Raw genomic sequence first — 13,163 nt, forward strand, 5'->3', positions numbered from 1 at the left:
CTATTTGAAAAGCTGCCTGCATTGTCTATTCTTATTGTTGATCTCATGCCTGCAAACAATGAAGCTAATAAAATTGCATGAAAATATAATCATCAAAAACATATACAGGCATCTCAAGCACATGAACACCGTGGTAAATGCTTTAAGGATTACGAGAGTTTCAGGAATCCCAGGAACCCTGTGAGTGCTTCCTGTTTAATATTTACAAAACAAAACTAGATAGTAAGGCAACCGTCATGAAGTTATCTCTTACAGGTCCTCCACTTCCCAAGCATGGTTTCCCAATACTCGGTCTTTCCAGAAGATGACAGCTGATACCCTAGAGTGAGACAGACATTAGTCCTAACAGTCATTCTTGCCGAACAGTCATAACATATATGTAACATGTTTATTTCAGTGATTTTCCCCAATGCTTAGTGAAAACAAAAGCAGCGCCTTTAGCAAAACCTAGGCCATGGGTGAAATAGTACAAACTGTTCGATATTTTTCTCATTCTCTGTTTCTACCTTTCATGTGGCTGCCACCCACAGAAAGCGGAGCGGGTAGTGCCAGCCCCCGTCCCCAGAATGAAGCAGAGAGTTCAATCATCAGGTGTTCAAGTCAGGCGGGATAAAGAGCCCTGTTTGATAACTAATTAAACACATTAAGCATACACACTTGAAAACCTAAATCAATCCAATTAACCATAATGCTGTCTCATGGACAGGAAAGCATGTCAGTCTCTGCAACCTGCTACGGAACTTACTATACATGTGACAACCGGAGAAACACCTGCCTCCTATCTGCTCCACGCATCTCTGTGCCCTCCCTGTCCACAGTGCTGAGGGTAGCAAAAGCCCAATGAACGCTCATTAATCAAACCTAGAAATGAACAATCACGTAAAAAAACAACAACAAAAAAAAACAAACAACTTACCAAATGGATGAATCCTCACAGTGAAATGCAATTAACTACAGAACTGCCTTAATTACCTGAGAGGATTTAGCAAATATCTGCAGCTTGCCCTTCTGCTGTTGGACACAGAGCAACATTTATGACATCAGACCTTCAATTGAAAATCATTACTTAAGTGGCTTTATTACAGCTACAAATAAACTTTATTTGATGTAACGTAATAAAACATTTTCAAATTTAACATTTACCTGACCAGAATTAATCATTTAAATTATGAATATAAGTATATACAGTCACTTGAGCAAATGTGCAGTTCAGGAATTTGTACAGCTTGGTCTGCAAGGGCAGGCCTCACCTCCCCTTTCAGGAAAGCAGGCCCTCCCTGCGTCTGGCAAGAAGCAATGTCAATGAAAGTTGGAAGAAATCCATAATCCACGCTGGAATTCCACATTATTCTGGAAGGAAACAGCTACATTTATGGTAGGAAAATAATATTCTCTTGCAGTTCTCTTTTACCAAATGAAGGTCTATATTTATTTCTTCTCCTTCGATGGGACTCTTCTGATCTACTGTCTTCCTATCTCCTTCGCTCCCAATATTCCAGTTCCATTACAAAAACACACTACCCGCAAACGGACCTTTTCTGTTCCGCTGTCTGCCCATAATGCTTACCACTGTAGGGAGGAAAACAGAATTGGCCAGGCACACATTCGATTTAAGATACAGAGAACACAAAACAAATCGGAGCGTTTGCCCATAGTGAGTGTCCCTGGTGACCCCTGATTCACACAGTTCAGTTTTAACACAAGGCAGCTCAACGAGAATTAACATATTGACGGTCCATTTCCAGATGCATCGCAACCTTTCATGGAAACCCCATTATTCCCTCACTTCCGCCCAAAAAGCACAGCTATGGGCCAGCCTTAGGCCCAGGGCACCAGCGTGTAACGAGAGTCCAAAGTTCAGGTTCAGTGCCAACACCCATGTTAACATCCAGTGCGGATAGGTAACAAGTCCTCATGGAAGGAGTCCCCTCACCCCTCAGGACCCCTCGGAGGACGTGTGAGCACAAGAAGCAGCTTAATTCGGGTTTTCCGACGCTCTCCATCCTGAGATCTGTTCCTGAGTTATACCATAGCAGTAAGCCAGTTAACAAAGAAAGTGCATTGTGGGCAAGTCACAGGGACCCTGCAGAAAAGCCAAACGGTTTGACAGAAGCTTAAAACAGACACTGCTCTGGGAAATCATTTGTATGAGCTGATGACGGGATTCTGTTTTCTAACATGGGACATGCAACATAGTCAACACTATGCTTACTGCAGTTAGCTTGGAAAAACACCCATCTGTCCTACAACAGAATTAACTCTCTCTCGTGAACGGATTCCTGAATATCCTCCGCAGTGCCTAGCCTCGGACTTGCATGGACTTGGACATCTGCAAAGCACCAGAAACTGTTTCCTTTCTGGAGCTCAGCTCAGTTCGGGAGCTTACTGCTGAGCTGGTCTGGCCGTCTTAAACTGAGAACTATTTTCATTTGCACACAGTAGCACTGATCCACAGGGGGGAAAAAAAAGGAGAGGTCACGGGCTCCCTCATAATACGCTTGTACAACAGATCGCCCTGCTTGTCACGTTTGAACCATCCCAAGAAAAACCGGAAGCAGCATTTCAGAGTCTCAGCACATGATTTCGTTCTGTTTTCACCTCTGTCTTGCCTTGTTTTGTTCGTCTCCATGATTTCGCTTTTGATCAGGAATCATGGCTTTTTTTTCTACAGTAGTCAGACTTTTGTCTATAAGGGAAGAGAGAGAGAGAGAGAGAAGACAAGAAAATGATTTAGCAGAACCATAAATGTTTTCCTTTTGCGGTGGGTGGATTTAATTTTTACAGCATTCAGTAACTGGAAGCATTTGTGGCTTCTAAGGGGTGATGAGCGTCTCTAAAGGGAAGATGTGCTGTGGCTCTTTTAATAAATTTCATTACTATTATAAGTTGCCAGGGCCTTAATATAGTTGCAAATCAGCCCCAGATAACCCATTTAGAAATTCACTTTTATAATACAGCCGTAGCCAAAAATGGCTCTACTCGCAAAAATCCTTGCAAAATATGACTGCACTTGCCCAACTTGAAAGGAATAATGATGACTGCTAATGAGAAGTACTCACGATAGGAGGGTGCGGTATAGTAAGCCAAACCTGCAGAGACCAGGGAACCCCACCTCGCCTCCCTCATTGCCTTCCCCCCAGATTCCAGATGTGGCGTGAGTCATGGCCAAGGAAAAGTCTCCTCCTTGGGGTAGTGCCACCTTCCCTCTAGATCCACACCCGCCTCAGTCTGCGCCTTCACAGGACTCACTTTACCAAGCTACATCCTTGTACTTGAGAGGCAGGTCTATGAGGTTCCAGGGCCGCAGTGTGCTCCCAGCCTCTGCCTCCCCATCCCATTGAAAGTGCCCCCTCCCTTGGCTACCAGGACTCCAAATGGGTTTTCCCAGGGACAGGATCAGTTTCTCCACAAGACGCCATCCCTCGCTTTGCCCCTCACTTCACACAGCGGCGCCTGAGGACAAGACTGAGGCCACACTTCCGCTCAGACCCTGGCTCCGGGCTCCTGAGTACCTTGGAGCAGGCACCGGGCACAGGCCGTGCCCCTGCTGGTCCTCCACAGGTACTGGGGTGCTGCCTCTTCTCAGCAGGAGGGGAGACTGCGCCTACTCTGCAGCTCTCAGCAGCGCAGGAACTGTCCCTCCGGGCCTCAAGCCGCAGGACCACCTTGGAATCTCCTCTCCCACCCACCTGCTAGTCAACTTCCAACTGTCCACACAACCTTGGCCTCTTTCCTAGTCTCAAGGCCACCCTCTTGTCACCCTTTGTCCTGACAAAGACCTCCTTCTCCCACTGTGAACCCCTGTTTACACCACAGTCCTGGTCTCACTCCTACCAAAAACCTTCATCCACCCTCCCATCCTGCCCACCCGGCCCTCCATGCTGACCCCAATCTACCCAGCTTCCAGATACCACTGAAGACATGCCCCATCCACATCTGTGCACCTCAGTCCATAATCTCCCCTCTGCGTCCAACAGCCCCAACCCACCTCCACCTCCACCCCTGCCATCGCTTCTTGTTAAAATCTTACTCTCTATTCAAAACCCACCCAGATGATCACCTCCTTCAAAATTCCCACCATGGGTATTTTCGTCTAAGACATCCCCACCCCCCAAGGGTTATTTTTCTTCTATACCCACAGCCTGATTTTACTTTGTGCTATGGGTATTTACTATCCATTATGACCAGCCACTGCCATAGACAGGGACTAGAAGGGTCTCTGGAGAGAAAGACAATACATCACCAAGCAGAAGAAGGGAGACGGAAAGCTACTTCAAAACAATCTCATTAAATTCTTTTCTATGGAAGTTCTTTAGAAACTGCTTTTCAATATCACTCACAATAACGGTGTCAAAGAACGAAAGCCATCAAAAGGTGATATTTATAGTGATTCAAAAAAAATCCAGAGTCAACAAATTAAAGTGAAAAAAAGACCTCTCCTTATATCACATTTGGTTCTATAGTACCAGGATTTGAATACCTGTGAAAAGGGCACAAAGATGATAGAATAGCAAATTACAATGACCAGGGAAGTGTTCATGCCTTTTCCCTCTCTTCCCTCCCTACCCCAAGGAAGATTCCCAAGTGCCTGATGGACTCCTGAGCCTCTTCTTATGCTGATTGAGAAAATGTGGAAGAATGGGTAAATATTTGAAAGTAACAACACACAGGCTAGTAGACTGTTTACAAAGGAAAAGAAAATTATTATGTAGGAGGAAAAATAGAGCCAAGAAGGAAAAATTAAGGGGGAAAAGTAAAAGAGACTTAGAACCCAATCAGCCAGAGAGGGAGAAAGGGCTGGAGAGACCAGCAGGAGGAGCCCTGAGTCTCTAGGCTGGCCCGAGAAGTGTGAGCGCTAATGAGATGGGTAGGAAAACAAAGGGTCCTAACAAGGTTTGCTGTGAGCTATGGATTGGACACCAGTTCATCCTTCCAGAGACTCAAGTAGAGTTAGTTACTAGTTATCTGGGGTTATCTGCCTGGTGTTTACTTGAATGCAATGGTGCAGAGCATGGATTTGTGTGGGGTATTCTGGTCACCAGTCTTTTAATCTACCACCACACCACATCCCACTCACTGAACCATGACATTCTAGAGGCAAGAACTGTCACTTATTCATCTTTCCATCCCCTGCCATGCCTGGCACTGGGCCTTGGACATGGTAGGCCCTCAGATATTTCTAGAGAAAACAGTCATTGAAAAGACTCTTTACTGCCAGCTTCTCCCTTCTGATTCATCCCATATGGTGTCACTGAATCAGTCTTCACTGCTTTGATGATTCCGGTCTCCTGCTTGCAGAGATCCCGTCAATGGATGACTACTGTCCACACTAGGATTTCTCAGCTTCAGCATCGCAGACATTTGGGGCTGAGTAAGTCTTTGTAGGGGGGCTGCCTGCGTATTACAGGATGGTGAGCAGCATCCTTGGCATCTTCCCATTAGATAGACATCAGTAGGTACTCTCCTTATCTAGGTATAACCACCAAAAATGTCCCCTGGGGGCAAAATTACCCCTGGTTGAGAATCACTTGTCTACAATAAAATCCAAAGTTCTTGGGACTGGAATGGAAGACACTTCAGAATTTATTTTTATTCTAAGCTTTCCATTGTGATCTCCAAATCTTTCCCCACACTAATACTTAACTTCAGCCAGACCATCCTTTGCATAAGGTCCCACACTGGTGCCTCTACACGAAATGTCCCCTTCACCTGGAAAGCCATGTCTACTCTCCTTGAGTTATAAATGCTTTGACCACCTTCACAGACATACTCCAGCCCATAGCCTTCAGCAACTATTCCCTGATAAGGGTTGGGTCAACTCTGAGTTATTATCCCCTCCTTTGAATCCTGTAGCTTTTCCTGTCTCCATCTTTCCTTTGTTCTTATTACAAAAACGTGTGTGTGTGTGTTTATGTACAGTCTGTCCAATAGCAACATATGTACTAAGACAGGAAAGACAGCATGGATTTCCCATGTCCTCCTCAGTGCATGGCACAATTATAAATAAGAATTTAAAAAGGAGCATGCTCACATTGGGGCAGATGAAAAAGCTGCCTGCTATGGAATTTTTAACATACTTTTTTTTAAAAATGTTTTTATTTTAGATGAAGAAGAAGGAAGAGAGACATAGAAACATTTATAAGAGAAATTGACATGGTTTTGTCATCTGCAGAACAGAGATGAAGAAAACCAACCTCTTATAAAGTTTTAAGGATTAAGTTTTATAATTCACATAGAGTCTCAGCATCATGCCTGAGAGTGAGTCTTCAATAAATGTGGGTTACTGTTATTTTAAACTGGAAAACCTATTGTGTGACATTTGAAAAATTAGCATTTTGTAGGCTGAGTTATGTGGGAATCATTAGTTAAAATCATCGCTATTCCCAAGTTCTTTGGCTGTGTAGGAGGCATACAAACACAGTGGTGTTTTCTAGTTTTTTCCTAGTTTCTACACTGGCTACTTACCTGGACCCTCTGCCACCAGCCTTTCGCCCTGCTGCCAGAGACTTTCCTCAAACGCACGTCAGCATGTTACTCCTGAGAACAGAAATCAACAGGCTTCCCTGTTCCTGCGCTAAACAACCCTGGGGGGAGGCAAAACATCCAGCTACTTGTCCCAGAAAGGAGTTGCTTCCAAAAGATAAGGCTTCATAATAATCTATACAGCTTACTTATCAAAACTAACAGTTTGCTCATTAGTACTGGCTTCAAGGCCCTCGCTTAGCTGCACCCACCAATCCAAAGCTATTATGTCATAAACTCTGACCAGTCCTCACCAGTTCCCCACCTTAACATCCCCTAGCCCAAGCCCTAAGACTCTATCATATCCTTATTTTCTCCATCTGAGAAACTGCAAAGACTCTGTTAAGAAAGTATCCTCCCAACTTAGCTTACTTTTATTAACAGGTTTTCCCAATGGTCTTCATAGAGAGGCGATGGCTACAATCCCCAGCTCAAAAATACTCAGTAGCTCTTCACTCACTGCAGGCTGAAATCATTTGACAAATAGTGTTGCATAATAGCTAATAGCACGTGCACTGGGGTGGTTTATACCATATCCATCATTTAGGGGCTACGTGATCTTTGGTGAGTTACTTTGTGTCCCTGAGCCTCAGTTATTCTTCTGAAAATTGGGGATGCTAGAAGCACTTACTTTACAGGTAGAGTGGTGGATAGCATGTGATAGGTGTTCAATAATTGTTAGCCATTATTACTTTTATTGATTATGTATTATGTGTCAGGTACTATACTAGATCTGACTATGGCATAGCTCTTTCCCTAGAGGAATTTAGAATCTGGTGAGCAATACATTCATAGTAAATTTGATAAGAATCTTAGAGTCCTGGAGAAATCCCTGGGGAAATAGGTTGGTCATATTCTAGAACTCAAAAGTGTATTCTTTAAAAAAAAAAGTGTTTAACTTTTTTTATTGTGAACAATTCCACATGTACAAAGGAGTATGTATAATAGATGTGAAAATAAATACCTGTGAAGCTACACCCAGGTTCAAGAATTAGCATGTTTGTAGGCTTATAACTTGGAGCTCCTAGGACAAGAAATTATGATATCTGGTTTCCCTCATCTCTATTAGGGGATTTTCTGTCTGCTGCATTCTAGTGAAGAAAGATAACAGGATGACTTCCAAGATAGAAGTTTTCAGTCATCTGGGGGAGCATCCCAGGTTTGGAGTCTCTGGTTCCTATTGTAAACCACGAGGGCACCTCGAGCAGGGCTGTTCCCCTGAGATAGCCACCTTTATTGCACATAAAAGAGTCTAATACATGAAAAGTAGAAAGAAGTAAGATTCAGATGATGTGGGTTACCCCTAGTGCTACAAGCTCACTGTGAGACAACAGTCACCTGTTCTGTCACATGAAGGGCATGGGCAAGATGACTGGGAAGGTCCCTCTTAGCTCCAGTGGCCCACAGTTCTCTGGTCCATTCCTTCAACGAATCCCCTTTCTCTGTCACCAACACCTTCCACCTCCTCATTCCAGTATCTTTCCCCCTCAACTCTCAAACATGAAGATGTCTCCTCCACCTCTAATTTAAAGCAAAATCTTCATTGGACCTGCTGACAACTCTAATTACAACACTGTCTCCTACCTTTTGTACAGTGACAAATTCATTAACATGTGGGTTACATGGGAAAAGGTCCATTTGCTTATCACCACTGGCCCTTTGCAATCCTTTTCAGATCCCAACTCCCTATGCAATTGCTTCCTGCAAAGTCACTAATGCCCCCTAGACCAGCGGTCTCCAACCGGTGGTCCGTGAGGTCCAAAAGGTTGGTGACCGCTGGTTTAAGGAAATCTTTGGAGCAGTGGTCGCCAACCGGTGGTCCACGGACCACTGGTGTTGCGTGAGGTCTGAAAGGTTGGCGACCGCTGCCCTAGACAAACTCAACCACCCTCTATCAGTTCTCAATTCTTAAGACCGGCCACACTTCCTAAAAACAGGCTTTTAGCCTGTGTGAATCTGCTTCCTTTATTCAGCAGTAAAGGATGAGGTCATCAAAAAAGTTGTACTGGGTGTAAGAGTAAGAGCAAGGAAAATGATAATGTTATAATTTCTGAAGATGTAAGGACATAATTTGGATGGTATTAATGGAGACAGGAAGAGAAACAGCACCGTCCTTGTCATCAAGCATATCAATGGCAGTTCATCAGCAAATCAGTCTCATCTTCCAAACCAACTAAGTACCTATCTTCGACTTTCAGAATTCTGTTGGTAGAGGACTGGAATTCATAGAATTGTGAATTCAAATCTGATATGCTTAGCTTAGAAAATAAGCTAGCTACTGATTCAGGAAGCTTTCTGAGATATGCTTCAAGAAGCTCCAGCATGGATGGATCTGGAAAACATTACGCTAAGTGAAATAAGCCAAACAGAGAAAGACAAATATCACATGATCTCACTTATCTGTGGAATCTAATGAACAAAATGAATTGACCAACAAAATAAGACCCGGAGCATGGAGGCATGGAACAGATTGACATACCTCGATGTGGGATTGAGGAGAGGAGAAGAGATAAACCAAAGAACTTATATACTTACATGTTTAGCATTAGGGTAGTAAAGATCTAGGTGGGGTAAATAGGGGTGGGGGAAAAGGAAAAAATGGGAGATATCTGTAATACTATCAACTATCCTATCTAATAAAGAGGGAATATGCTAATTGACCATCATACCCTCACAAAGATGGTGGAGCCCACAGCCAATAAGGAGTGAATATGCTAATTGACTGTCACACCCTCAAAGATGGCAGCGCCCACAGCCACAAGATGACGGTGCCCAGTCCCCTCAGCCCCGCTGGGGCATCAGGCACACTGCATGGCCGGGCCCACCCCCAGGTGGGTCTGGCCGCTCCACGCACGTGCCTCTGGAGTCCCCCAGTCCCCTCAGCCCCCCAGCCACCCAGGGCCAGCCCGAGGCGCAGGCAAGCCTCGGATGGCAGCTGCCCAGCCACCCAGGGCCACCCAAGGCTCAGGTAAACAGGGCCAGCCGAGGTTTGCGCTGCCAGCAGTGGCAGCAGCAGAGGTGTGATGGGGGTGTCACCTTCCCCTGATCACCGGGTCACCTCCTGCCCCTGAGGCTCCCAGACTGTGAGAGGAGGCAGGCTGGGCTTAGGAACATCCCCCCCTCCCCCCTGTAGTGCATGAATTTTCATGTACTGGGCCTCTAGTCTATATATAAAGAAGCTCCATAAAAGGGCTGGGGAGACAAAGGAAAACAGTGATAAATGACCTTACAGCACAAACTCGGCTCTGTCGGGCCTCTCCGCCAGCTTCAGGGCCTCGTGCATGCCCGCAGCCGACAGCTTGCGGTTGATATTCCGGTACTGGCACTGCAGCAGGCTGCGGTAGGTGGTCCGCAGGTCCCGGTTGAAGAAGGCATATATAAAAGGGTTAATGAGAGAGTTTGCATAGCCCAGCCACAGGAATGTCCTCTCCACCCACAGCGGGATGCAGCTGCAGGAGGTGCCGCAGATGAAGGGCCTGGCGGTCGAGAGGAGGAAGAAGGGCAGCCAGCACACGGTGAAGGCCCCGACGATGATGCCCAGGGTGGTGGCTGCTTTCTGCTCCCTCTTAAAGATGGAGATGTTTTTCCTCTCGTGTTTGAGGAGTCTCGAGAGGTTGGCGCACTCCTCCACCTCCTTCTGCAGCTTCACCATGCCGTTCAGGGAGATGATGCTGTCGGGCTCCGGGTGGCGCGGGAAGCCGGGGAACTTGTGTTTGGCGGCGCTCTTGCGGGCGGCCTTGTAAATCTGGTAGTACATGAAGAGCATGACCGACATGGGGATGTAAAACGCCACTGCGGTGGAGTAAATTGTATAGCCGAAGTCCTGGCTGATCAGGCACACCTTGTCGTCGTTGACGTTCTGCGCCCATCCGAAGAGCGGGGGTAACGTGATGGAGGCGGAGAGAAGCCAGACGGAGAGGATCATCTTGGCCATGCATTTCCCATTCTGCCGCACGGGGTACGTGAGAGGCCTGGTGATCCCCAGGTACCTAGAAACGAAGCGGAGAGAGACCGTGTGACCACAGGGACCACATGTCCTGGACTAGGAAGTACCACGAGCTGGATGCTAGGCTTTAGACCTAGCAGCTCCATTCCTCATGACAGCCCTTCTAGATAGGCATCATTATTCCCATTTTGCAGAAAGGTAAACTAAGGCTCTGAGATGTTAGAGATGTTACCTAGTTTATTCCAGACCACACAGGCATTGCCAAGATTCAGTCTAAGATCCCTCTGCCTGTAATTGCTACTCCATGCTCCTTACATCCCTTGTAGCGTCTTGTCCTCCCTGTAGTCAATGAACTGAAGATTAAACATCTCCCCTCCCCCCATGACCACTCCCACCAAAATCTGCCAGGAACAAAATGTCAAGCCTGATGTAGGATGTTGTGACACATCCTCACGAATTAAGCAAGGTCTACCACACTCTGATGTTTTACACCCACTGCTCGGCTGTCTTATTTTAGGCGAGCTTTTAACTCATTTTAACTGCTCCTTTGCACTGTAGCAAAAGAAATTCTTTAAGATTACAGAGATGTGTGAGATCTTTATAAAATCCTAAGGTTTTGGAATGCAAAGTAGCAAGTGATCACTCTTCTACCCCCAGAAAATTCTCACATAAGAGTAATGTCAGAGGAACAATCTATAAAATAAAAACAGCCTGCCTCATCTCTCCTCTCTTGAGAAGACTCATGAGAAAGAGCACAATTCTGAAAAATATTTGGTAAACCCAACATTTTTTCTGGGCTTAATTCTACACAGAGAATACATATATTTCTCTGTCTCTGTTATCAAGGATTTATCAGCAAACAGAAAACATATACAGTGAGACATTTGCCAAATGCTTAGTCATGTTCATCTTTCTGAATCTGTTTTCTCCGCTGTATTTAACAGTCTTGGCTTCTATTTTGGGAAAGATGCAAAGAGCACTTAAGAAGTCAAGACAGGTGAAAGCTGGTCATTTTGCTGGTTTGTTTTTTCACTTCATTTATGTATGTAAAAGATACACTCTTGAAACATGAAAACAAAAGGTACAGAGAGTCCCCAGCTTCCCAACAGGTTATTTTCGGAATGTCTGTCAGTTGGTAGGTTGAAATTTTAAAAATAATCTTATTTGTGCTAGAAATATCCTCCATGTTACGTAAGTTTAAACTCTCCTACAAAAGCCAAAAGTCATCCTCTCACAATGAAACTGAGCATCACTGCAACACTTACAGGGCAAAATTGAAATATATAGTAAAAAGAAATGAAACCAGACTGTCCTATCCATCCCTTCAGTAAGTATTCATAGAGCTCCTTCTATGTGCCAGGTGCTGTTTTAAAGGTTGGGGGATACAGCAGTGAACAAAACACACACACAAAATCTTGAAAGCAGGCACATGGCACCTGGGGAAACCACGGAGGGTTGAACGGAGGACCGAGTCTGGTGGTGATGTTGAAGGAACCCTCATCCCTTCCAAGGATCCAGGTGTTAGTAGCACCTGTTCTTCATTTCCCAACCTCTGCCTTCCCGTGTCCTTGGTAAAGCTGACCCACACGCACCATCCCTAGGTTTATCAGCTGTAATTAAGATTACGTTTTGGCTCTCAAATAGAATGATGGGCAAGGGAGAGGCTTTCCTGGAGTGAGAGAATAGGAGCTGAAAAGGAAGGGGAAAGGAGAAAGGAGGTAGCAGGGAGGGGGGAAGGGAAAAGAGAGAGAAAGAGAAGGAAGATGTGAAGCAGACTGTGCCCTATGTGGAATTATCTGATATTACCGGAGTTTTAAACAATGGAGAAATTTTTAAGAAAATAATAATTAATAAAAAAAAAAGAGTAAATGAGGAAACCCCTGAAGAAAGGTGTTAGAAATGACTGGAAATCCACAATTAAGCTGATCTCTGCCCAAAGACTGAATGCAGATAGTCCAGTAAGAGAGAGAAGGAAAAAAAAGGGGGGTTCCCTTTCTTTGCTTTGGTTCTGGAGCTCTCTCTCTCTCTCCAGTTGGAAATCCTTTGCAGATGTCTCTCTCTGGACCTGGTCCTTGCTGTCTATCAACTCCTGGGGACATAGTCTTTATGGCTCCTTCCTTATTTCCCAGATTCCGCAGGCAGCCTTTGCCAGGGCTTAGACCTGTGTTATCTTCTCTCTTTGGCGGTTGCTTCAGGCATAACTGCTTGTTCCCACGCCTGGATCTGGCTTCCAGGATACCAATCCAGACTGGAGGTTCACCAGGAGATTAATTCATACAGTTCCCCAGGTAGCCACAAGATGGCATTGTCCGACCAGACCAGCTTTCACCTACTTACCTAGGGGGTTGGGATGGTGGGAAGTTAGAGCAACAACAGGCGCATTTTGGAAAGAGGAAGTAGGATTACGCACAACAAGAAAATAAGTTAGATTTCATTTGTGAGGTTATACCAAAAAAAAAAAAAAAATGAGCAAGCCTAGAAATCACAACCTGGTAACTCCAGTTTTCCTCTCCTTCCTCCACTTACTCAAACAGGAACCAGTATCTACAGACTTAATTAAATCCAGCCTTTCTGCAGTTCACATAAATGATACAGAATTCACAAAGATTAATCTGAGAGATGCTTTGAGTACCGAAGACATCTAAGAATATTAAATAACCTAACAAGGACAGCATGCTTATTCATTCTAATAATA

The 13,163-nt window shown here is 45.0% G+C and overlaps 1 protein-coding gene across 1 annotated transcript in view; it reads right to left on the bottom strand.

The window, feature by feature from the left end:
- Window positions 1-1,197: 1,197 nt before the first annotated feature.
- HTR7 (5-hydroxytryptamine receptor 7) overlaps window positions 1,198-13,163 on the bottom strand; it is a 70,851-nt gene continuing 58,885 nt past the window's right edge. The window contains exons 2-3 of the mRNA XM_079793027.1: window positions 9,753-10,511; window positions 1,198-2,686 (exon numbers count right to left, since the gene is read on the bottom strand). Of these exons, the coding sequence (XP_079649153.1) occupies window positions 2,644-2,686; window positions 9,753-10,511 (802 nt within the window). The 3' untranslated portion in view covers window positions 1,198-2,643. The remainder of the gene's footprint in view (window positions 2,687-9,752; window positions 10,512-13,163) is intronic.

The sequence above is a fragment of the Cnephaeus nilssonii genome (genome assembly GCF_951640355.1).
Source record: "Cnephaeus nilssonii genome assembly, chromosome: 16".
Lineage (NCBI taxonomy): Eukaryota > Metazoa > Chordata > Mammalia > Chiroptera > Vespertilionidae > Cnephaeus > Cnephaeus nilssonii.